The sequence below is a fragment of the Protopterus annectens genome, chromosome 12.part0, assembly GCF_019279795.1.
Source record: "Protopterus annectens isolate FY-2018-M chromosome 12.part0, PAN1.0, whole genome shotgun sequence".
NCBI classification, from domain to species: domain Eukaryota; kingdom Metazoa; phylum Chordata; order Ceratodontiformes; family Protopteridae; genus Protopterus; species Protopterus annectens.
Window position 1 is genome coordinate 165,988,218 of NC_056746.1, and position 24,615 is coordinate 166,012,832.

The 24,615-nt window shown below is 44.3% G+C and overlaps 1 protein-coding gene across 5 annotated transcripts in view; it reads left to right on the forward strand.

The window, feature by feature from the left end:
* TSC2 (TSC complex subunit 2) overlaps positions 1–24,615 on the forward strand; it is a 3,048,576-nt gene that overhangs the window by 709,667 nt on the left and 2,314,294 nt on the right. For all 5 annotated transcript variants that reach the window (XM_044089186.1, XM_044089187.1, XM_044089190.1 and 2 more), the window contains exon 14: positions 14,924–15,005. In XM_044089186.1, coding sequence (XP_043945121.1) covers positions 14,924–15,005 — 82 coding nt within the window. The remainder of the gene's footprint in view (positions 1–14,923; positions 15,006–24,615) is intronic.

Sequence of the window (24,615 nt, forward strand, 5' to 3'; positions counted from 1 at the left end):
CTTTCTTGCCGTGCTGTGGAAAGCAGCTCGCAAGTTGTTGGTTGGCAGATTCCGGACAACGTGCTTTGCTTGTCATCGGTCCGAAGTCGTCGTCTTCTCTTCTCAAGCTAAGTACCCCATTGGGGAAACTTTTTTCTTGCTCCACCGATTTCAGAAAAAGTTAATAATTGTATATCGTGTGGAAAACAAATACCTCATAAAGATTTCCACTCTTACTGTCTTCCTTGCTTAGGCCCTGACCACGACGTTTCTTGCTGTCGGTTTTGTGCCAGGTTTAATTCTCGTATTATTAAGCGTAGGTACGATTGGGCCTTGAATTATTTCGGTAGACAGTTCAATTATAGGATGTCGTCAGATACTTTACCGACAACCGGAATTCACAAAAAACGCAAGGACAAGGATAGGCCTCCGAGGTCCAAACAGGGTACTTTGCAGCCGGAGCCAGCTTCGGGTTCGGCTGTCGTCAGTGAGGCGCTTTTGCATCCCCTGTCGTCAGCCACTTCGGAACCGATGGCCAACACGTACTCCCATGGGGAGCCAACTAGGCCCAGTATTTTATTTGCTGCAGGACCTTCAGACGTCGCTCCTTCAGATGGGTCCGGAACCGCTGTGCAGGTACCAGCTTCTGAAGGGGTTTTCAGGCCTTCTCATATCACTATTACTACAAAGACAAAGGCAAAGTCAAAGACTCCAGTTAAGCCAAGGGTTTCTTCTCAAGCTTCTACGGACTCGGCTCCCAAGACCCAGAAACAATTAAGGATGGCTGAAGATTTGCTTACTATGATTAGGGGTTCTCACCCTCCTCCTGAAAAAAGGCCTAGACTGGATATTCCTTATGAATCCTCTGATCGGGCTTCTGTGTCCTCAGTCTCTTCCTCTGACCAGGATTATTCTTTTCCTCCTTATGAGGATTCTGATGCAGAGAACTCTATTCCCTCTGCTTCTCCCCCTGAAGATTTTTCTTTTGGGGAAACCTTGCATGAGATGAGAGAGCATTTTCTTTGGGAAGGTCAGGATTATTCCGCTTCCAAGAAGAGACTTAGAGAATTTCGCCTTCTCCCACAACACAGACCTTTGGCTATTCCTCCTGTTCTTGATATTGTGGATGATGCTTTCTCTGAAGCTAACCTGAATCCTGATTCCTTTCCGCCTGCTCCTTCTAAGCCGGATAGATTTTACAGAGTACCTGATTCCCATCAATTTCTGATCAAGAACCCCTCTGCAGATCCTGAAACTATTTTTCAGGACTCCAAGGCTGCTAAGGCCGCTTCATCTAAAAATCCTATTCCCTCTGAAAAGGATTCTCGTGCCTTGGACAGATGGGGCAAAAAGGTGTATACTTCTGCTACTCTTTCTATTAGAGCTTTGAATTGCCAGTTTCATATGTTCAAGTATCAGCAATTTCTTTTGTCTGTTTTAAAATAAAAACTTTCAACCTTACCTGCATGTGCAGAGGACAAGGAATTACAGGATGTATTGCATGCAACTGAACAAGTTAGCAAACATAGTTTACATTGTGGTTTTGATGCCTTGGAGGCTTCTTGTAGGGCCGCAGCCTCTGGTACTGTTATCAGGAGACATGCTTGGCTTCGAGAGCAGAATTTACCTGAGCAAGTTGAGGCTAAATTGTTAGATGCCCCTGTTCAGCATGATGTTTTGTTTGGATCTAAAGCCGAGGAGGTTATTAAAAAGATGGAGGATAAAGTGAAATCTATGCAGACTGTTAAAGATTTCTTACAAGTTCAGCCTCCTAGATTTTCTAGAAATTGGCCCTCCAAAAATTGGTCCTTTCCCACGTCTGACAGGCCTCAAAGGGTAAGATATAGACGCTCCAGAGGTCGGGCTCAGGCCTCTTACAGGTCCAGACAATGGACTGCTTCTTCACCTAGAAGGGGAGAAGACAGATCTCAATCACAAAGGAAGCGGACCCAATGACTCTCTCTGTTGGGCTACAGGTCCTCTTTGCCTGGAAGCCCCTCTCGGAGGAAAACTTTCCCTTTTCTACCAAAATTGGACTCATATTACCCAAGACAAATGGGTTTTGGACGTGATTTTAAGAGGTTACAAATTCCACTTTCATACTCTGCCAAGGTCTATCGGTTGGGCAGATCTGCCAAAACATCAATGGTCAGAGGCCTTAAATAAAGTGGACGCTTTATTGGCCATGAGAGCCATAGAACCTGTTCCACTTTCAGAGATGGGAAAAGGTTTTTACTCAAGACTATTTCTGGTCCCAAGAAAACAAAACTCATGGAGACCTATTCTGGACCTTTCAGTATTAAACACCTTTCTGGAAATTCCAAAATTCAAGATGCTTACTCTACAACAACTTCTTCCAATGCTCTCCCAGGATGCTTGGATGATGACATTGGATTTAAAGGAAGCCTACTTACACATTCCCATCAGGCAGGAACGCAGAAAATACCTCAGATTCAAGGCAGGTTTGAGGCACTTTCAATTCTCTGTACTGCCCTTTGGCTTATCTACTGTGCCCAGAGTCTTTACCAAGTGTCTGGCTCCAGTAGTAGCTTATTGCAGACTCCAAGGGATTCAAATTTACCCCTATCTGGATGACTGCCTTATTCAGGCGGACAGCAAAGACCTTCTACTTCAACATCTGCATTTTGTTCAATGTCTTCTCCTACTACTGGGATTTTCAGTGAACACAAAAAAAGTCACATTTGATCCCCTCTCAACAAATGATCTTTTTGGGAGCTCTTGTAAATACAAGCTTGCAAAGGGCCTTCCTCACTCCAGAAAAACAAACACAGCTGGCCTCAATTTTCAAAACTTTGGCTACTTTAACTCAGCTCACTGCAAGGAAATTCCTGCAGGCACTGGGCTACATGGCTTCTTGCATCCTGTTGATTCCAAATGCAAGGCTTCATATGAGAAAACTTCAATGGTACCTAAAGAGTGTATGGTCACAGCATTACCACAGTCTGGACACAATGATTCCTCTGATTCCCTGCCTCCAAAATGAGTTCCTTTGGTGGTCCAGGGCTTGTGCTGTAAACGAAGGGAACCCCTTTCGTCTGCCTCAACCTTCTCAGATCATAACCACGGACGCTTCGGATTATGCTTGGGGAGCTCATTTTCTAGACATTTGCCAGCAGGGCTCTTGGACAAAGAAGCATCTTCTCTGGCACATCAACTTGAAGGAAATGTTGGCAGTCCAAAATGCTCTTCTAGCCTTCCAGAATCTTTTGAAACCAGGGCCTCTTCTGATTCGTACAGACAATACCACAGTCATGTGGTACATAAACAAGCAAGGGGGCTCTCACTCTTACCCCCTTTGCAGACTAGCCATGAATTTATGGGACACAGCTCTAAATCTGAATCTGCATCTTCAAGCTCAATTCATTCCAGGAAAACAGAATCTCTTAGCAGACAGTCTAAGCAGAAATCTTTTGGATCCTCATGAATGGATGCTGGACACCAACTTATTCAGCAGGATTACTGCAGTTTGGGGTTGCCCTCAGATCTGTTTGCATCCCATCTCAATCATCAGTTGCCTCTTTTGCACCAGGTCCTTCCACAAAACAGCTTGGAAAGTGGATGCCCTGTCATTCAGCTGGAGGAATCTTTCGGGATATGCCTTCCCTCCTCTTCCTCTTCTGCCTCGGGTGTTACTGAAAATAAAACAGGACAATCCCAAGATTATCATTTTGATAGCCCCAAATTGGCCTCGGCAGTTTTGGTATCCAACTTTAAAACACCTATTCTTGGAACCTCCTTGGATCCTACCTCTGATCCCTTCTCTTCTGTCCCAGCATCAGGGTCAGATGCTACACTCTCAAATCAAGACTCTATGCCTGGCAGCTTGGCTCTACAAGGGCCTTTGATTCCTTCTTCTCTTCCCAAACAAGTTTTGGATGTTCTTTTAGAAGCTAGGCGGCCTAGCACTAGAAAATCTTATGCTTCTAAATGGAAAAGATTTTGTATTTGGATGCAGGATCGAGGTTCTATTCCTCTTTTGCCTGATATTTCCTCCATTTTGCTTTACCTCTCTGACCTTTTGCTTAAAGGCCTCTCCTTTTCCTCCATCAAAATTCATGCTTCTGCTATCTCGGCTCATTTCAACACTGATCCTCCTATCTTTTCTCACCAGCTGGTGAGACAATTTTTGAGAGGGGCTAAGAATTTAAGACCTCCCAGAACTCCTCCTGTCCCTGCTTGGGATCTTAATTATGTCTTGGAGAAACTTACTTTGCCTCCTTTTGAGCCTGCTGCGGCTTCGGATATCAAGTTCTTATCCTGGAAGACAGCTATTTTATTGGCATTGACTTCTGCCAGAAGGGTTTCAGAGTTGCAAGCTCTCATGGCTGTGGAACCATATATTATCTTCCACCAAGACAGAGTTTCCTTGAGGACCAATCCTACATTTATGCCTAAGGTGATTTCTAAGGTGGCTCTAAATCAGACTATTCACCTTCCTACCTTCTTTCCAAATCCTCAAAATAAAGGGGAAAGGATCTTACATTCATTGGACATGCACAGACAACTACGTTTTTACCTGGATAAAACTAAAGATTTCAGAAAATCTGATCAATTGCTTATCTCTTATGCCTCCAGTTCTCTAGGTAAGGCTGCTTCTAAACAAACTATTTCCAAATGGATTGCTCATGGAATAAGGTTTTGTTACTCTCACTATGGCAAACAGATTCCAGGTATTGTTAGAAGTCATTCTACTAGAGCAGCTGCCACTTCAGCAGCTTTTCTCAGAGGAGTTCCTACCAAGGACATTTTGGAGGCTGCCACTTGGAGTTCAGTGCATACTTTTTCTAAGCACTATAATCTCCCTTTGTATTCTAAGTCTAGGGCAGGCTTTGCCTCTGCTGTTTTGCAGGGTCTTCTAGCTGCCTCTTCTTCTGCATAACCTCCTCCCTCATTCACAGCTTTGGGATTCTACCCTACAGTTATGACTGCAACAGTGAAACACGAAGAACATAGTACAGTTGTGTGCACCTACCATAAATGTAGATGTTAGAGTGTCTTCACTGTTGCAGTCGGTGTTTCCCTCCCACCATTCCCCTCTTATTATTTTTGCTTGTTCTCTCTTCCACTTCCTTTGTGGTGTATTTGTGTTTCTTTTTGGACACCTTTTGGTTATTTTGGGGGCTTCTGACATCTGGGGCAAGAAAGGCTGGAGAAGATGGCGTCGGCTGTCAGCTTTATACCTCTACATCTTGACGTCAGGGTACTTGCTGGTACAGCCGACGCCGGACCCAGACTTTGGAATTCTGGCCGACCTCGGGCTGCCTGCCGGCAGGAATACCCTACAGTTATGACTGCAACGGTGAAGACACTCGAACATCTACATTTATGGTAGGTGTACACAACTGTACTTTTTTTCTGGCATGTCTCAGCAAGAGAAAGCTAAATCTGGATTTAAAAAGTATCCTAAATGTAGACAAAAGATGTCAATAACAGATGGTCACACAATGTGTTTATTGTTTAGGTGAGGTTCACCTACAGGAGAAATGTGCCATCTTTCATTCTTTCAGCGCTCATGTTCTTCATGAAAGTAGAAGTAAACTAATAGCCAGGGGATTATTGAAGTCCTCTCTTCAAGAATCTTTAGATAAGGACAAATCACCAGACAAGCCTTCAAATCCTCTAAGACTTCATCTTCCATATCGTCTTCTGGGTCGGAGCCAAAAAAGGGTTCGTCAAACTCAAACTCAAAACTGATTCAAACTCCTAAAGCAATGGAGCTGAGGTGGCAAAGTCTCCAATCCTTCAGTCAGTGGCCTCTTCCGGTCCTCAAGACTCTCTGATAAGGATGTGGATCATGTGGTGTAGAAGCTTTTGCAGACACTGGCACTAGCAAACATTTTGTCAGTGCCGACCAGTGAGGTTTCTGAACAGACTAGGTCCCAGCCCTTGACTTCTGTTCCTCCTCCGATTCGACTCGTGGTTTCAGAGCTGGAGTATTCAGAGCTGATGATTGTGGAATTGCCGGAGCCACCACCCCTCCTGGGCCTGTCCATTCCGACTACTCTGACTTCTTGTGTACCAACCTTAAGAGTGTGGGAGCCGACACTCGCCAGTCTGGTCTGCAGAGGATACTCGCACCGATCTTTCGGTTCCGACTTTGCCTCTTGGGAGCTTGAGTGAGTTTGGCTCCTACCTCAGCCTCTAATCCCACCTCTTCGGTGCTGGGGAAGACTCCCTGTTTCTACAGATCCAGGGGGGGCCTTCGACCCCATGAGGAGAGTGTTGTCCCCTCGGGCATCCACATCATCGGTACCAGCAACCTCATCCCGTAAAGTGCCTGTGTCTGCCTCTGCTTCACTGATCCCTCAAAAGTGTAAAGACCCAGAGCCTCAGGACGCTCCATTGGGTGAACCCTGTTCTTCCAAGACCTCCCCAGAAGCTCCCACTGAGGAGGTTCCCAGGAAGAGGCTTAGCAAGAGGAAGCATCTGGACTCCCCACAGGAATCCATCACATCGGAAACTGACCTAGATGAATCAGAAAGGGTCCCCGCAGTCCCCCTCTGAAGATCTCTCTTTCGGTGATATCTTGGAAATACTGAAACAGAGGGGTGGCAGGAAGCCCATCAACCCTACTGTTGATGAGTCAGCCCTCCTGAAGGCTTTCGGGTCTCAACCCTCCACCTCTTGGGTGTCTCCGCCTTTTGATGAACTGATGAATCTTGTTTCTCAAAAGGTGCGGGAGTCCCTGGATACCATGGAACCTGTCCCTCGGAGGCTTAATAAATTCATAACATTGTCCCATGATGAGGCTTTCTTTACCAAAGGGAGTACCCGTTGATGCTATGGTGATGGCGGCAGCCACCAAGGAATTGTCAGAGACCTCTACATCTGTTCATCCTCCTAATAGGGATTTTAGGATCATGGACAGATACGGAAAGCGCATGTTTAGTTCAGCGGCTTTTACTCTTTAATCCCTGAACTATCTTACACATTTTACTAGACTACACAGATCTCCTTAAGGAGCTGGGAGATGCTCTACAGGATGCAGTAGCTATGGGGGTTTCAGATAAGGTAACTTCCCAGCTTGCTACTCTAAATTCCCTTGTAATCTCTTCATGCGTCTGGTTTCGTACGCAGCTGATGGAACGAGTAGGGCAAGCGGGTGCAGGAATTGCTCTTAGGAGACCCTCCTGGATGTGCTTATGTTCCTTTGCGGAGCCCTATAAGTCATCCTTTAACACCACCTCTGATGGTTCCTCCCTCTGTACTGAAAGTGAAGGAACGGTTTAGCAGGTGTGACCAGGAAGGGGTCTGCCTTAGGAGTTCATTTTTCCACCCCTACCAGATCTTACCCCAAAGGTTGGAAAAGTGGGAAGATGTGGTTCCGTAAATCCCAAGGATCTTTCCTTGACACACGTGGTGAAACCCCCTCTAGAGGCAGAGGAGGTGGTAATAATGGAAGATGCTGTCCGTGCAGCAGAGGGGGCCCACAGATTCAGGGCGATAGAGATCAGTTCTTTGGAAAGTCCCATCAGTGCTCCTGAAAGGAGGCCCATATGTCCATTTCTGGAGGAATCCGGGGGATGCTTATCTTTGTACCCAGACACCTGGCTAAAGATAACAAAAGACCACTAGGTACAAAGCGTCATATCCAGGGGATACTCCATTCCCTTTGCCAGCCCACCCCCCCCCATGAGAAAAATCCCGGACATTGCACCCAGTCACAGGGAACAAGCAACCATAGAAATTGCAAGGTTGTTAGGAAAAAGTCATCCAATCAGTCCCAGCAGACTAGAGAGGATTTGGAACTTAATCAAGGTTCTTTTTAGTTCCAAAGAAAACATGGGGACTGGAGACCAATTTTGAATCTCAGCAGATTGAAGAAATCTGTCAAAAAACAAAGTTATGGATGGTCACATTATAGTCCCTACTTCCTTTTCTAGGAAAAGACAATTGGATGTGCTCAATAGATCTCCAGGATGCATGCTACCAGATAAAATGACCAGACCATCCAGGGATCATCTGCGCTTTCGGCTGGAAGTCCGTCATCAGTTTCGAGCTTTGCCCTTTGGTCTCACTACAGCCCCCAGAGTGTTCACTAAATGCATGGCAGTAGTCACGACTCACTTGAGACATTTAGGATTCCAGCTGTTTCCATATCTAGAAGACTGGCTCCTCACAGCCACCACCAAGCATAAACTCATACAAGCAAGGGACATGACCTTAAATCTTTGTATCCAATTTGGTATCACCATAAACTTAGAAAAATCTGCCTTATCGCCATCCAAACATATTGTTTTTATAGGAGCAGATTTCAACACCATCTCCATGACCGTAAACCTTCCACCAGAAAGAGTTTGTGCCCTTCAAGAACAAGTCCTGAACCTCATCTCAAAACAAAAAGCCCCAGCTTCAATGGTGCTCAAAATATTGGGTACAATGGTGGCAACAGTCATTGCCATTCCTTTCAGTCAAATGCATATGCGTGTACTGCAATAGCTCATTTTCACACAGTGGTCCTTTCAAGAACTTCCAATGTCACACCCGATTATAGTAACAAATTCATGGAAGAAGGATCTTCAGTGGTGGCTGACTTCTCATCAAGTAACAATAAGTCATCCCTTTGTTCTACCCACTCCTGTTGCCACTGTGACCATGGATGCCTCCCTGATAGGGTGTGTGCGTGTGTGTGTGTGGGGGGGTATTTTCAGGGAAGGACAACCCAAGGCACATGGGAGAAATATGAGGATCGCCTGCATATCAGTGTCCTAGAGATAAGAGCGGTACTACTAGCATTGCTGTCCTTTCAAGACTTGCTTCCTCTAGGGACTATTGCAATGCAGATGGGCAACATATCAGTGGTCTGGTACATAAACAAGGAGGAACCAGATCCTACCCTCTATGTAGAGAGGCCGTGAAAGTATGGCAGTGGGCAACGTCCACCCAGCGCTTTCTGATAGCAACGCACATTCCGGGGAGGTCCAGTGTGATAGACAAACTGAGCAGAGCAATTTTATTGCCTCACGAGTGGTCCCTGAAACAAGAAGTTGCGGAAAGGATATTCCGCAAATGGGGTCAGCCTTGCTGCTATCTCTTTGCAACTGCCACCAACACCAAATGCAGCAACTACTTTGCTCTAATCCCCACTCCAAGGGATGCCCCAAGGGACGCGCTCGTACACAATTGTTCTCCGTGTCTCCTTTATGCCCCCCCCCCCGTTTCCTCTAATACCCAAATTTTTTACAGAAAGCCAAGATTCTGGGAAGGACCATCATTCTAATAGCTACTTATTGGCCTTGTCAGATTTGGTTCCCCTTCCTTCACCCTCATCTACTGGAAGAACTATGGATCCTGGACCCTGTTCCAGATCTTCTGATTCATTCATCAGGGGCACTTCATCCTGCACTTCATACCCTCAGATTGACAGCTCCAATTGCAAGAATAGCCAGGTTCCAGAATCTCTCACCTGCACCTCAGGGCATCATAACATCCTCTCAGAAATCATCTACCAGAAAGTTATACCTTAGTAAATTGAAAAGGTTTTCCATATGGGCATCCCAAAATAATGTTGATCCGTATTTTGTTTCAATTGCATTCATTTTAGGGGTTTTGATATATCTTTTCAATGAAGAGGGCAGCTGCAGCGACCATTATGGTTCACTTAGCAGCAATTTCTAATTTTCATATTGGTGATCATGGGCGGCTTCTATCATATCCCACAGACTTTCTAAAGCCTATCTTAAGAGTGCTATCCATTTGAGACCACCTGTTAGCTCCCCAGCTACATCATGGAACCTAAATTTTGTTCTTTCTCAAATCATTTTACCCCCATTTGAACCAGCCTCATCTTGCGACGTGAAATATTCGTCATGGAGTAGCTATTACTTCTGCTCGAAGGGTTTCAGAATTATATGCCTTGTCCATTAAACCCTCATACTTGATTTTTCACAATGATAGTCTCACTGAGGACAAATCAGTCATTCTTACCTAGAGTTTGTTCAGAGATGAACCTCAAACAGACTATAGAATTACCTGTTTTTTTTCCCCAAATGTACAAATAGGATGGAATATATGCTGCACAAACTTGACATCCATAGGCAACTTTGATTCTATTTACACAGGACTAAGGACATTAGAAAATCAGAAAGCTCTTTGTTTCCTTTTCAGATTCAAAGAAGAGTACTCCTGTGGTGAAAACCACGTCAAAATGGTTATCAGATTGCATTTACTTTACATATAGCTCTGTCCACATGCCATTAAATCATAAAGTAAAAGCCCACTCAACTAGGGCAGTTTCCACTTCTTCAGCCTTACTGGTTAAGCTACCAATAGATTCCATTTGTGCAGCATCACATGGTCTAGACCTCCTACTTTTATCACTCATTGCAAATTGGATAGGGCCTCCAGGGGCAAAGCCTCCTTTGGTTCCACAGTTCTGAGAAATGTACTGCTGTGACCCACCCAAGAAAGATGGTGCTTGGGACGTTAACCCAGCAGTGAGAATGAAGGTGAGATGGAACAACTTCACATAAAGAAGTTGTGTACTTTTCTTGACATAACAATTTTTAAAGACGTAGGAGGTTCTCTTTCAAATAATCTTTATAGGAAACTTTGCTGGAGGAACGCTATACTACATTTTAATAGCATGCACCCACGTTCGGTGTTTCCGAACATTGTCAAGAGCCAGTTTAAAAGAATCTCTAGACTATGCATGAGTCCCCATGACAGAAAGTTACAACTAAACTACATGGAAGGATTGTTTCGTGATAGAGGTTATACAACATCTACACTGCGTAGTTTGGGTTGTTCAGTTTCAGCCATCACGGCCAGCGATGTGGGACATCTTGATTTTTCAGAGCAGTTTGGTACTAGATCTAGTTATACACTACCCATCGTAGATATAATAGGGTATTATTTACTATGAGATATACAAGTGACATTAGATTTATCACTGATATAAGAAAGAATTGGGGCATATTACTTACAGACAATAAGTGTTCTCAATTATTGGGAATGATGCCTTGCTTCAGATACAGGAATAGTAAAAATTTGAAGAGATTATTATGTGTTGACAAAACTAGTTCTATTATTAGTAGTATAGATAAGTATACATCAAGGCACGGTACTTTTCCATGCAATAAATGCAATATGTGTAAATATATAAATGGTGAAGGTTGCTTTTACCACCCTCTCTTTAGTTATATTTTAAACCGTGTTTCTATGCTACATGTGATAGCATAAATCTCATATATTTGGCTACCTGCACAGCATGTACAGCATTTTATGTAGGCATGACGTCTCGCAGGTTGAGAGACAGAATGTATAATCATATACATGACATCAGGAAGATGAATACATGCAATGCTTTGGCTAAGCATATAGCCATGTGTTCTGACCATAGCTTCACTTTCAGGGTTTTACAAATTATAGGTATAAATAATAGAGGAGGTGATGTAATGAATTATTTAGAAACGGTTGAATTGAGATGGATCTTGAGGTTGAAAGCCCATCTCGAGCCGGGCTTCAATCAGTCTGTTAGCATCAAGCCTGTTCTAATGGCACGTGAATATTGACCAGTGTGGACCAATGGTTTTAACAGATTTATGTTTTTAATTCATTAGGTCTTATAGTGTTTATCATTTTATTATTTCACACATTTATTGTTAGTACTTTTACGTTATATATACAAGTATGAGGTGATCGTCTATCAATATAGTTGTATTTTCCTTTTTCTTTATGTCAACATAATATAGACTGTGTTGTTTTTTGTTTTAAGCATTGAATTTTTATCTTGTGCCATAAGGGTTAATCCAAACTCTCAATCGTTGTTTTGATTGTTTAATTATATTGATTCTGATTGCTAATTATGTAAATTGATAGCTTTGGAGATATGTATAAGAGTGCTACAGAAAGTTTTAGTCAAACCTGATGAAGCGTGTTTTTGGATACACGTGAAAGCGCTTGTTATCTTAGTCTTGTAATAAATAGACTTTGTTTTTACATCGTGGTGGTTTTTACCTGGTTTATTATAAGTTGTGTACTTACCGTAACTTTCCATGTGAATTGTTCATCTTGCTTTCATTCTTGTGTCCCACCCACCAATTCCCCTACCAAAAATGTATTTTTCTTGAAGACCGGGAAGTTAAAACAAATATTGGTGATATTTAGTCCTTATCTACTGTATTCTTGATTTCTTACCTGGGTATTTGCCTAATCAGTTTAGTTGGCTGCAAACAAGATCTGAGGGAAGCACCAGTGCATCATGGGATAGGGAGTATGCCACGAGCTGGTCAAAGACCTCAAGCGTTTGCATTTGGCTGAGTCAGAGCCGAGGATCAGCTCCGAGCCCATCAGTGAGAATGAAGACGAGATGAACAACTCTCATAGAATGTTATGGTAAGTACATAACTTTTTTCCTTCATTACAATCGTTCACACCCCCAACATTTCTGACAAAATAACTCTGTAGGGGAATTTTTAAAATCTGCCTGCTCATTGCATTCCCCAAAAACAAATTCTCTGTTACCTCTGTCTTTCCTGTCACACCTTTAGCATTTGCTGTCTACCACAGGTAAAATTCTTTATCTGCTGGTGGTGTAAAATACCTATGGAAATAATTCTATACTGGGGGGGGGGTTACAGTTGTTCTCCCACTGTGTCTTTGTAAATTGTTTTTCCAAACTTGTCTAACCTATTCTGGATGATTCTTATAGTTAACCTGCAGTATTTTAAATCTCCAACTGATTTTCCCTTTTTAACAGCAACTTCTACTCCAGACTCTACTAAAAACTTGACCAGAGCTGGTCTTTCACATTACACTCCCACATCCATGTCTCTCTGCTTATGATCTATCAATCCCCTGGTAGGGAGGGCAATTTCTAACCTGCAGTCCAAACTTCAGCTTTGCTTTCCCATATATTGTTACCTGCCATAATTGAGTCCTTTTTAATCCATAAACCTAAATACTTCATTTTATATCCCCATAAGTATGGATATTGCAGAAAATTAATGTGTGGGTACATGGTTTACCACTATAGCCATTTTTTATCTTCATTTGCTTTATACCCTGAAAAGACTTGAAACTTTCAGTGTTACACAACACTGAAATTTCCTTTTCCTGATGTATAAAGTGCAAATATAGCAAACCTTTTTTTGTCATACTGTTTACATCCTTGAATTTGTGAGTCCCTTGTTTCTGATGATAATGGTTCTAAATATAAAGCAACTAACAAAGAGGATATGGTTTACCTTTTTATATAGTCTATCACACATGATCGACTGGCCACTTAATCAACTCAGTTAAGCGAACCGAAACCACAAAAAATTTTCAATGTTGAAAATGTCGAATTTCGACATTTCCGGCCGTGCCACACCTCCACACCAGTGCTACCATATGACAAAAAGGGGTGAGGTTTTGCCATTCGTTTATGTGGAATTCGACGTTGGAGATGTTCGCACTTCGGTATTTGTGGAAACCATTTCGCCCATATTGGGATCGACGATGTAAAGGTAAACCAGAGGATATTCCTGCTCTGATTCCTCTGTTCAAACGTGGCTTCGAGAGAGACTCTCCCACCGTAATTCTTACCTCTGACCCTTCAAATGTCCTCCTTATTAACCGTATTGTTCTAGTAGAGAATACAAATGCTACCATTGCCATACTCCTAAAATCGCAGCTTACTTTGAATGGTTTCTCTTCATCGACCCACCAAACACATGATCACCATTAGTCTGCAAAAAGACAGAGTGATGCCTGGATAAGGAATCTGAGGTAAGAGACAAATGTGGCCTATTGACAAGGGGGTGAGATATAGATGTGCTGTTTGAGTATAGGTTTAGGAATGAGAAATTGAACAATGGCTGGATGGAGGGGGAGTAGCAGTATGCATATAGGTGGATATCAGATGCAAGGTCAGTGGAAAGAACCACCACCCTGTGGAAGAGTCTAGCAATAGCAATGGCAACTTCTGGCAGGTAAGTTAGGGGAAAGGAAGAGTGATGGTTGATCAGTACAATTCGGTTGTTTCACGGGTAATAAGTGAAACTGCAGGGGTCAAAAGAACTAGGTATGAAGGTAAGTATTGTCTTTCAGCTTTTCCCGGTTAGGAGTCGCCACAGTGGAACTCCGGTCTGCTCATGATTGGCAGTGGATTTTTACAGTGCCGAGTTGCCAGCCCGTTGACAACCCAACCTTCAAAAAAGGCACGGTCATTCACGCTCACACCTACCTGCATATCTTTAGCGTCACTCTACCGCGGGGAGGACATGCAGACTCCACACAGAAGGCGCTCCAGCCGAGAATTGAACGGGAGAACCTCTTGCTGTGAGACGACAGTGCAAACTGCTGCACCACTGTGGCCTTATGAAGATCCTATTCATGTAAAATAGGCCAAGGTTCTTTCTTTCCAGTTGGATAGTAGACACCAGGTTTTTGAGATCTCTCTGTGATAAGTTTATCCAAGTGATATTAGACTGCATGGTATAGTAGCATTTTTTTAAGTTAAGATGTGGCATTTATGAATTTACAGTTTGTGTTGATTTTATATTAGCATATTAATGCACTTCCATCCAATAAAGTGTTAAAAAAAGGAAACTGTGCAATATATTTTGCAGATTTCCTGATGGACCCTTCTTTTTTTCCTCCAGTTTTTCTGATATAAATACGTTTTTATTTTTAGCCTTAGATTCTGTTTTATGTATGCTACTGCAGAAAGGGAAACCATAACCAAGAGTAGAGTAGCACATCCCACTTTTTATGCGTCTTAGTGAAAGTGCTGCTAAGCAGCTGAGGACAGTCCATGGTAAATACAGTTGACTGCCAGTGGAGTAAGGCTGTAGATGTAGATGATGTAGTGCTTGTAATATGCTTTGACTTGCTACGAGATAGAATTTTACAGATGTATTGCTGAAGATATTGGTTTATGTGCATCTGTGCTTTGTGTAGAATTGTACAGTGTGCAATTTAGCGCTCTTTCTTTTTACAGGTCAGAGAGTCGAAGTACAATTCGTGTTGATGTCTTGAAGGTTCTCTCCTTTGTGTTGAGTATCAACAGGCAACTTTATGAGGTCTGTTTCACTTTTATGTGCTTAAATCTGTTTAACTGCACCAGTTTTAATGAAATGCCTCATAGAATTAAAAAGTACTTTTTGTATGTATGCATAATATATACAGTGGATATAAAAAGTTCACACACCCCTGTTAAAATGCCAGGTTTTTGTGATATAAAAAAAATGAGACCACAATAAATCCTTTCATAACTTTTCCCACCTTTAATATGACCTATAAACCTGTACAATTCAATTGAAAAACAAACATCTGTTGGGGGAAAAATCTAAAAGCCATACAATATGCTGGTTGCATAAGTGTACACACTCTTAAACTAATACTTTGTGCACACCCTTAAACTAATAGTTTGTTCAAGCACCTTTTGATTTAATTACAGCATTCAATCTTCTTGGGTACACACCTGCCATCAGAGACTCTGATTAACCCCAAATAAACTTAAGCTGTCCTAATAGGATTTTGCTGACATTTACTCAGTTGTCTGCTACAGCAAAAGCCATGGTTCGCAGAGAGCCTACAAAGCATCAAAGGGGGATCTCATTGTTGGAAGGCATCAGTCAGGAGAAGGGCACAAAAAATTTCCACAGCATTGGATATGCCATGGAACACAGTGAAGACAGTCATCAAAAAGTGGAGAAAATATGGGACAACAGCAGGGTTGCCAGACGTCTCTATTTAAGCAGGACTATCCCGGGATCAGCAGCCCAATCCAGAGTCCTGCTCTGCCAGTTAAAATCCTGACGAGCCTCTGCTTTGTTGTTTTTTTTTCAATTGGCCTGTATGCCGGTATACCAGCCAGTCAAAAAAACAAAATCGCAAAACGGAGCTACTGCTGTTTAATGCGGCACTGTTGCAGTTCCGCATTAAACAGTAGAAGCTCCTTTTTGCGATTTGATTTTTTTTTTTTTGATTGGCTTGTATACCGACACACGGGCCAATCAAAAATCACCAAACACGGAGGTACTTGTCTTTAATGCGGAACTACGATGTTCTGCATTAAAGACCTTTTATTTTTGTCCCTATCTGGCTCGTCTGAAGTCTGGCAACCCTGGACAACAGTGACGTTACAAAGAAGTTGGACGTCCCTCCAAAATTGATGAAGAGACCAGACGAAATCTGGTCAGGGAGGCTGCCAAGAGACCTACAGCAACACTGAAGGAGCTGCAGGAATTTCTGGCAAATACTGGTTGTGTACTATATGTGACAACAATCTCCAGTATTCTCCATATGTCTGGACTATGGGGGGGTAGGGTTGTAAGATGGAAGCCTTTTCTTACACAGAAAAACATCTAGGCCCTTCCACTCCCCTCCCCCTTCAATCTCCTCCCATCCTCATTCTTTTTTCATTGCAGTGCCTACATTTCTCAAAACTGGACAAAGAAAAAGGAGGAGGGGTGAGCAAGCAAAACCAAAAGCACCTGTTAGTATACCCATTGCATTTAAAAAAAACTTGATAGAAATTTGCTTCAAGTCTAACTGGTTTTGCGTTATGTTTAAAGCTGTCACACCTAGGAAAAGCCCTGATTGTTTTCAGGGAATATCATATCCTAGTAAATTTCTCTGTTTTTACTTTTCCCTCAGCCAATCCCCTTCCACCAGTCTCCAGTTTCTCTATCAGATTGTCTCCACGGTGGCATGAAGAGCAACTGCAGAACTGCAACTTAGTATACATATTTACAAAGCACTAGAAAAAAAAACTTACAGTACTCAATTTTCTTTTTTTCATTTACTTGCTGTCGGTTTTAAAACAAAGGTCCTTAATCAGTCATTTTCCCATGCAAGAATGAAAAAAGCAGCACATTAAGTTTTGAACTGTCATGCCCCCTTAACCAAGCTCCCTTTTTTGTTAATCATTACATTGTCTACATTTCTCAAAACTGCACAAGAAGAAAGAAGAGGGGAGAAGAATAAAAATAAGAAGTTATGTACCTACCATAACGTTCCATGTTAGTTGTCTTCTCTCGCCTTCTTTCTTGCTTGATGGGTTCGGAGCCGATCCTCGGCTCCGACTCGGCACTTGCTTTAGCTCGAGAACTCCTTTTACCAGCTCGAGGCAGCCCCATATCCCATGATGCAAGGCAGTAAGTACCCAGATCTCGTTTGTTGACAAAGGGCAATAACACCAAGCATAAAATACTTCCCAAAGGAAGAAGAAACTTACAGATGGAAAAAGGACCAGGTCTGAATGGTCTTTAGCATAATAGTTTCTTATACAAGGTCTGTCCAGGCCAGGGGAAGGAGGGAGGTCAAGAAAGAAGGCGAGAAGACAACTAACATGGAGCGTTATGGTAGGTACATAACTTCTTAATGTTAAGTTGTCAATCTCGCCTTCATTCTTGCTTGATGGGACAGCGTCCTAGCACCTCTATCCTGGGTGGCTCAATGGAACAAACTCTTGAGGACTGTAGAGCCAAAACTGGCTCTGTCCCTGGAGGCCAAGTCCAATTTGTAATGGGAAACAAAAGTGTGAGGAGTGGCCCAAGTGGCCGCTGCACAAATAGTGTCCAAAGGAAGTCTAGCTTGAAAAGCTGTAGAAGTAGCTAAACTCCTAGTTGAATGAGCTTTGGGTTTTGAGCACAGCTGTTTTCCCCTGAGCGTATAAATTTTAGTGATGACCGAAGAAAGCCATCTGGACAAAGTCACTTTAGAAACAGGAAGGCCTTTTTTATTATCCGCATATGAAACAAAAAGTTGATCAGATTTTCTAAATTTTTTTGTTCTGTCCAAATAATATCTAAGTTGACGGTGGACGTCAAGGTAATGTAGCTTTTGTTCAGCTCTATCTGAATAGTTAGGAAAAAATACAGGGAGATCAATGGATTGATTCAGATTGTTCTTTGAAGCGACCTTAGGCAAAAAGGATGGATTAGTTCTCAAAGATACTCTGTCTTTGTGAAAAATCAAATAGGGGGGTCGAACCGAAAGAGCATGAAGTTCAGACACCCTCCTGGCAGATGTAATAGCCACTAGGAATAAAGTTTTCCAAGAAAGATATTTGAGGGAACAAGAAACAGCTGGCTCGAAGGGGGGAAGAATCAAGGATGTCAGCACTAAATTTAGATCCCACTGAGGAGCAGGATTCCTGATTGGAGGCTTTAGTAGGAAAATTCCTTTCAAGAAGGCCCTGCAGAGCCTATGGGACATAATATTATGATCTGCTATCCCGACATGAAAATTAGAAATAGCAGCCAATTGAACTCTGACTGTGGAAGAAGAGGAGCCCATGAAAAATCTCTGCTAACAAGTCCAGAACTGCCTCAACAGGGGCAGTAAAAGAATCAATATTTTGGGCCTTAGCCCAATAAGAGAAACGTTCACATTTGCTTGTGTAAATCCTCCTGGTAGAGGATTTTAGTGAAGCTACTATGATGTCTCTAACTGGGTTAGAGATCAAAGGAAGCCTGGCTAAGGAAGGAAGTGGAGCAACCATGCTGTGAGGTTGAGAGAAGGGATTGACCGGTGCAGCTGACCGGATTGGTGAATCAGTAGATCTGGCACTGGGTCCAGATGCCACGGCTGCACCAAAAGGTGATGATGGAGGAACGGGAACCAAACTTGTCGAGGCCAGTAAGGGGCAATGAGAATCAATTTGGCTCTCAAAACGGTAGCTTTCTGGATCACCTGAGGGATAAGAGGAAATGGAGGGAAGGCATAAAGAAGTCCCTGGGGCCAATCCTGGGTCAGAGCATCTCTGGGGGGATGGCCTGATAGAGGGAAGAGGCTGAAGAAGTCTGGACATTTGCTGTTTTGGGGAGTAGCAAAAAGACCGCAACATGGACGACCCCATTCCAGAAAAATCTCTTCCGCAATAGATTGCTTGAGAGACCACTCGTGAGGCATGAGGATAGCTCTGCTCAATCTGTCCGCTATAATGTTGGTTTTCCCAGGGATATGCGTTGCTACCAGAAACCGATGAGAGGAGATCGCCCATTGCCAAAGTCTGAGCGCTTCTCGACACAAGGGGTAGGACTTGGTTCCGCCCTGTTTGTTGATATACCAAACTACAGACATGTTGTCTGTGTGGACTGCAATTGTCCCTACGGGAAGAAAGTCGTTGAGGGCTTGCAACGTTAAAAGCACTGCTCTCATCTCCAGGACATTTATGTGCAGATGGTACTCGAACGGTTGCCACGTCCCATGAACCATCCTGCCCTGATAATGACCCCCCCACCCGATCAGGGAGGCATCCGTGGTGACAGTGGCTATCGGGGCGGAGGTACAAAGCACCTGCCTTGGTGAACCTGAGACGATGTGATCCACCAAGCAAGATGTTCTTTGCATGTTTTTGTCACCAGAATCTGGTGACGCATTGGAAGTTGTTGGTATGACCACTGTGTGAACAGCATCCACTGAAGAAGGCGCATGTAGAATCGAGCCAGGGGAAGAAGTGTAATGGCCGCAGCCATGAGACCTAACACCTTCAGAACCATTCTGGCCTGTATTTTCTTGCTGGCCAGAATGATTCTGACATGAGTCTGAATGTCTGAAACTCTTTGTTCTGTAAGGGTAGCTGACATCCGAACAGTATCTAAGTTTGCGCCTATGAAGGTAATAGACTGGCAGGGCGATAAGGATGACTTTTCGAAGTTGATTGAGATGCCTAAATGAGAACAAAGGTCTATTGTGTAATCCCTGGCTTGTATAAGCTGATGCCTGGTGGTGGCTGACAGGAGCCAGTTGTCGAGATACGGAAACACCTGGAATCCTTGACGTCTCAGGTGAGCCGTGACCACTGCCATGCATTTGGTGAACACTCTGGGGGCTGTAGTGAGACCAAAGGGCAGGGCTCTGAACTGGAAATGACTGGACCCCAGCCGAAAGTGGAGAAATCTCCTGGAGCGTCTGTGAATTTTGATGTGATAGTACGCATCCTGAAGATCTATTGAGCACATCCAGTTGTCCTTCTGTAAGAAGGGCAGAATTGACTGAAGAGTGACCATTCGGAATCTTGTCTTCCTGACAGACTTGTTGAGTCTGCTGAGATCCAATATTGGCCTCCAGTCTCCCGTCTTTTTGGGGACCAAAAAGAACCTTGAGTAGATTCCGGGCTCTGAATGGTCTATTGTAACTGGCTGAATGGCTCTTTTTTGCAGTAGTTTTGTGATTTCTAACTCTGCAATGTCCCTTAGACCGGGTGGTACATCTGGAAGGGAACTTGAGGGGAAGTGACTTTCCTCGAAAGGAATTATGTAACCCTTGGATATGATCGACTGTACCCATCTGTCTTGAGTGAGGGAATGCCAGGCTTCTGGGTACAGTGATAATCTTCCCCCGACTGCCTCCAAGGAGGGACAGCCGGGCAACACCTCAGGGATGCTGAAAGGGCTTATCAGAGAGAGGCTCCCTGTTTCCCTGGTTCTTCGGACCCCCTCTGCCTCTAGAGTGGCGTCTGTTGTTGTTACCCCTCTGCCTCTAGGGGTAAACTGACCACGTGAATCCGGCGTGACTCCTTGGGATTTACGGAACCACATCTTCCCACCCTTCTGTCCTTTGGGATAAGGCCTAGAAGGGGTGGAAAACGGACTCCAACAGCAGAAAGAGTCTTGCCGTCCTGCTCACACCTGGTCAAGGTTTCCTTCACCTGAGGGCCAAACAAAGCTGACCCATCAAAGGGAGAATTTGTGAAGGATGCCTTAAAGGGATCCGCAAAATCACATAGCCGCATCCAGGCTTGGCGTCTAAGAGCCACACCTGTGCCTGCGGCTCTACTCGCTCCATCCGCAGCATAAGATATTAGCCGCATGGAGGAGTTAGCAATGGAATTGAGGGTTCCTAGCTGCGAAGCAATCTTTTCTTGAGCCCCTGCAGCTGTAGGATCCTGAACTACTTCTCCCAGCTCCTTCAGGATATCTCTTTGGAGTCTGGTGAAGTGACATAGGTAATTCAGCGAGCATAGCAAAGGTCGCTGAGGAAAACATCCGCTTACGTACCTATCCATGGTCCTAGAGTCCTTATTAGGAGGATGGGCGGGCACGGAAGGATCTGCAAGTTCCTTTTGGTGGCGCAGCCACCACCATGGCATCAGCGGGACACCCTTGGTAAGGAATTGTTTGTCACTAGGGGCAGTGATAAATTTAGAAGGCCTCCTAGGGACTGGCTCTACAGAGTCAGGAGCTGCCCGCCTTCGTGCAATAACCTGCATAAGGGGTCGAAGGCGGAGACACCCAGGAGGTGGAGGGCCGAGATCCAAACGCCTCTAGGTATACTGACTCATCCTCAGAGGGATTGTTGGTGGGCCAGTTTCCCTCTGTTTCAGAAGTTCTAGGATGTCTGAGAAGGAGACATCCTCAGAGAGGATCTAGGGGATCCCTCTGACTCATCAAAGTCAGTATCCAGTGACAGACTCGGGAGTCTACATGCTTCCTCTTACAAGTCCTCTTCCTAGGAGGATCTCCCGAAACATCAGGAGAATCCTCGGAAGAGGGGGAAATTCCCAATGGGGAAACCTGAGGCGGAGGATCTCTGGGTCCTGTAGCAAGAGAAGTGGCAGAGATGTCAACAGGTACTATAGAGGGAGGAGCTACGGGAACAGACTGCTGACTGATACCAGTGGCCAGTACACTCTTCATCACCTCGAATGCTCCCCTCCCAGGCAGGTCCGAAAGAACCCGCTCCGAAGAGCTAGGAGCTCCAGGGACCACCGAAAGGGAAGTCTCCGAGGCAGATGTCGGAGCCGAGCTCACCAAGGCCGAGGCTCCAAGGGGAAGAGCGGGCTCGGACAAGGGTCCGATGCCACTCACCGCCACGGAGGAGACCATGGAAGCCCGACCACCGAATCCCTCTAAGGAAGAGGAGATAAGAGTAGAGGCTGAAGGAACAGAAGGGGGTATCCGTCCTCCAGCCGTAGCAGTAACCATGCCCGAAGACTCCAACTCCAAGCTCTGGGGTAGAGTTGAAGGAGGAACTGTAACGGGGTGTGGACCAACAGTCGTCTGCTGAGACGGACTGTGTAACATTTGGGCCAGTACCTGTGACTTGAGTAATCTACTGACCACTCTCTCTAGGTCATGATCTCACAACCTGGATGACCTTGAAGATCGGCTCCGATGGCTCCGTTCCGATAGAAGAGGTGAAGCCGGAGCCGAAAGTATCGGCCCCAAGGAAGGAGACCCCGCCCTCTTCCGGGAATGAGCCATCGGAGCCGATACTACAGATCCTGTCGGCGCCGACTTCTCGGAGCCGACAGAACGTCTCGATGTATCGGCTCCAGCGAGCCGATACAGCCACCAAAGTAACGGTGTCGGAGCCGATCGGGCCGACACCGATGCCTGTGCCACATGGGTGTCGGAACCGATCGGAGCCGACATCGAAGTGACAATACAGATTCGGCACCGATAGCCATCGGTGCCGAAAGCTGTCAAGCCAGAATCGGCTCCAGCGGAGCCGATCTCGACTCAATGCAGTCGGGCCGAGGCCGCAGGCTTAGATACAGAAGCCTGGGCCTTGGCAGGTTTTGTTGATTTTGGTGGAGCCGACTTGGCGGAGAGCCCTCCGGCAAGAAGGCCCCTAAGAATCAACTTATTACGTCTCTCCTGCAGGACTCTCTGGCTGAAGGAGTGACAAATAGCACAGGAGTCCTGCAGGTGAAGAGGGCCCAGACAATACAGGCAAGAAGTGTGACCGTCTGTCAGAGACATCTTCTGACAGCACGAGTCACACTTCTTAAAACCTGAGACCCTCTCCTTTGACATGGTGCCGAAAAACACAACACACACACACACCAGTCAAAATTAACTTAAACAAAATACCAAGAGGTATTTTATAAAAAACCAACACACACACCCTAACAGGGGGGGGATGGGATAGGGAAAAAATTGACTAACAAAAATTTAAGGAGACAGGGAATTTCTGTCAGAAAGGGTAGAAAAATAAATTTAAACTATCAATACAAGAGTTTTAGACTAAAAAAGGGGCTTAAATATCACAAATGTGAACAACTTACCAGGAGCTGGTAAAAAGAAGACCTCCCAAGCGAAGCGGCAAACGAGATCTGGGTACTTACTGCCTTGCATCATGGGATATGGGGCTGCCTTGAGCTGGTAAAAGGAGTTCTCGAGCTAAAGCAAGTGCCGAGTCGGAGCCGAGGATCGGCTCCGAACCCATCAAGCAAGAATGAAGGCGAGATTGACAACTTAACATCACCTGTTTACAATCCCCATTACACCCAAAAATAGCATGCAAAGAAAACCATGCAACACAGATACAGTATTATTAAGAAAGGAAAGTGTTTTCTTAAAGTTGGTGTTTAACCAGGTCAGTATGCAGTTGTCCTGTGTCATCCTGTAGATTATTGGATGTCATGTATGAAGGTTGCATTACTTTTTGCTGAACTGCTGCAGAACTCTCCCTGCTCAGTATTTCTTCCTCACTTTTTGTAGCTGATTTTTTTCCAAGTTTTCTGTATTTCTTTATTCCTGTCATCCAGGCAGTTTACTTACTAGCCAGTTACTGAAGTTCATCCATAAACACAAGCCTACTGCTCTTTTCTGCTGAGTTCCAGTTTTCACACTGGGAGCGCAAAAAACAAGCTGTTACTCAGTGTGCAGCCATTTTGGAACTCCCATCCCATAGGAAGGTTTGACTCCACTGGTGTCAAAATCATGGTCTGAAACTAAATGACAAAAAATGCATTTTTGTATCCTTTTGGAAGTCATCTACCCTGGGGAGCTACCACATTAACAATACACCCCAAAGAGTTGACCCATTTGGTTGAGAATTGGGAACTTGTATGGGCAGTGACCTAACTTTTGACCAGCATGCATCTGTTGTAAGAAATTCCTTTTATATTGCACAGCTTGTAAATAAAGGAGTTGTGTCTAGATAAAGAGATGCCACTGTCCCACTTTACTCGACCCTCATTAGGCCAGTCATTGAGTATAATGCCCACTTTGGCAAGTATTTGCCCAGTCACACGCAAGAATTGGAATGCCGACAGAGATACCTTACTAAAAGAATACAAGGCCTAAGCAACATGTCCTAAAAGGAAAGACTCAAAGCCTCTCTCTACTGTATCCTACATACTGTTAAGAGGTGACCTGTGTTTGGCATGCAAGACATCCTCTGACCCATTACTGATGGATTTACTGTACATCAGCAAGCCAGATGGCATCAGAAATATTCGGTCTAATGATCTAAACAACTTCTGCAACATCAACAGAATGGTTTGAAGGGGCAGGTGTATTTTGCACAGGATTCCACTAATATGGAGCAGGCTTCCCATCCACATAAAACAAAGTTCATCCCTGTCTATTTTCAAGGGCAGCTTATGTCTCTGGATGAGAAGAAGAAAATTTAGAATTTTGAAGGACTGCCCTCTGTACTACTTATGGACAGATGTACCTCCCAAAATGCTTTATTCTTACACCTGTATCCCCTCAAATTATCTACAGTTCTGCTTAGTCGGGATTATGTAATTCTCGACCATTGAAAGGGTAAAGCCAATCTGTAACCAAATAGGGTAGGTTTTTTTGAGGAGAAAAAGTAAAATTGGCTAGGCTTAAAATGGCACGCATGGGCGGTTAGCCTAGTATTTACCTATGAAGTTATGAGAGAGAGGTTAGATGTGTTTGGGCAACCCTGTTACTCTCTTGATAGAACAGAGTCCTTTTGGAA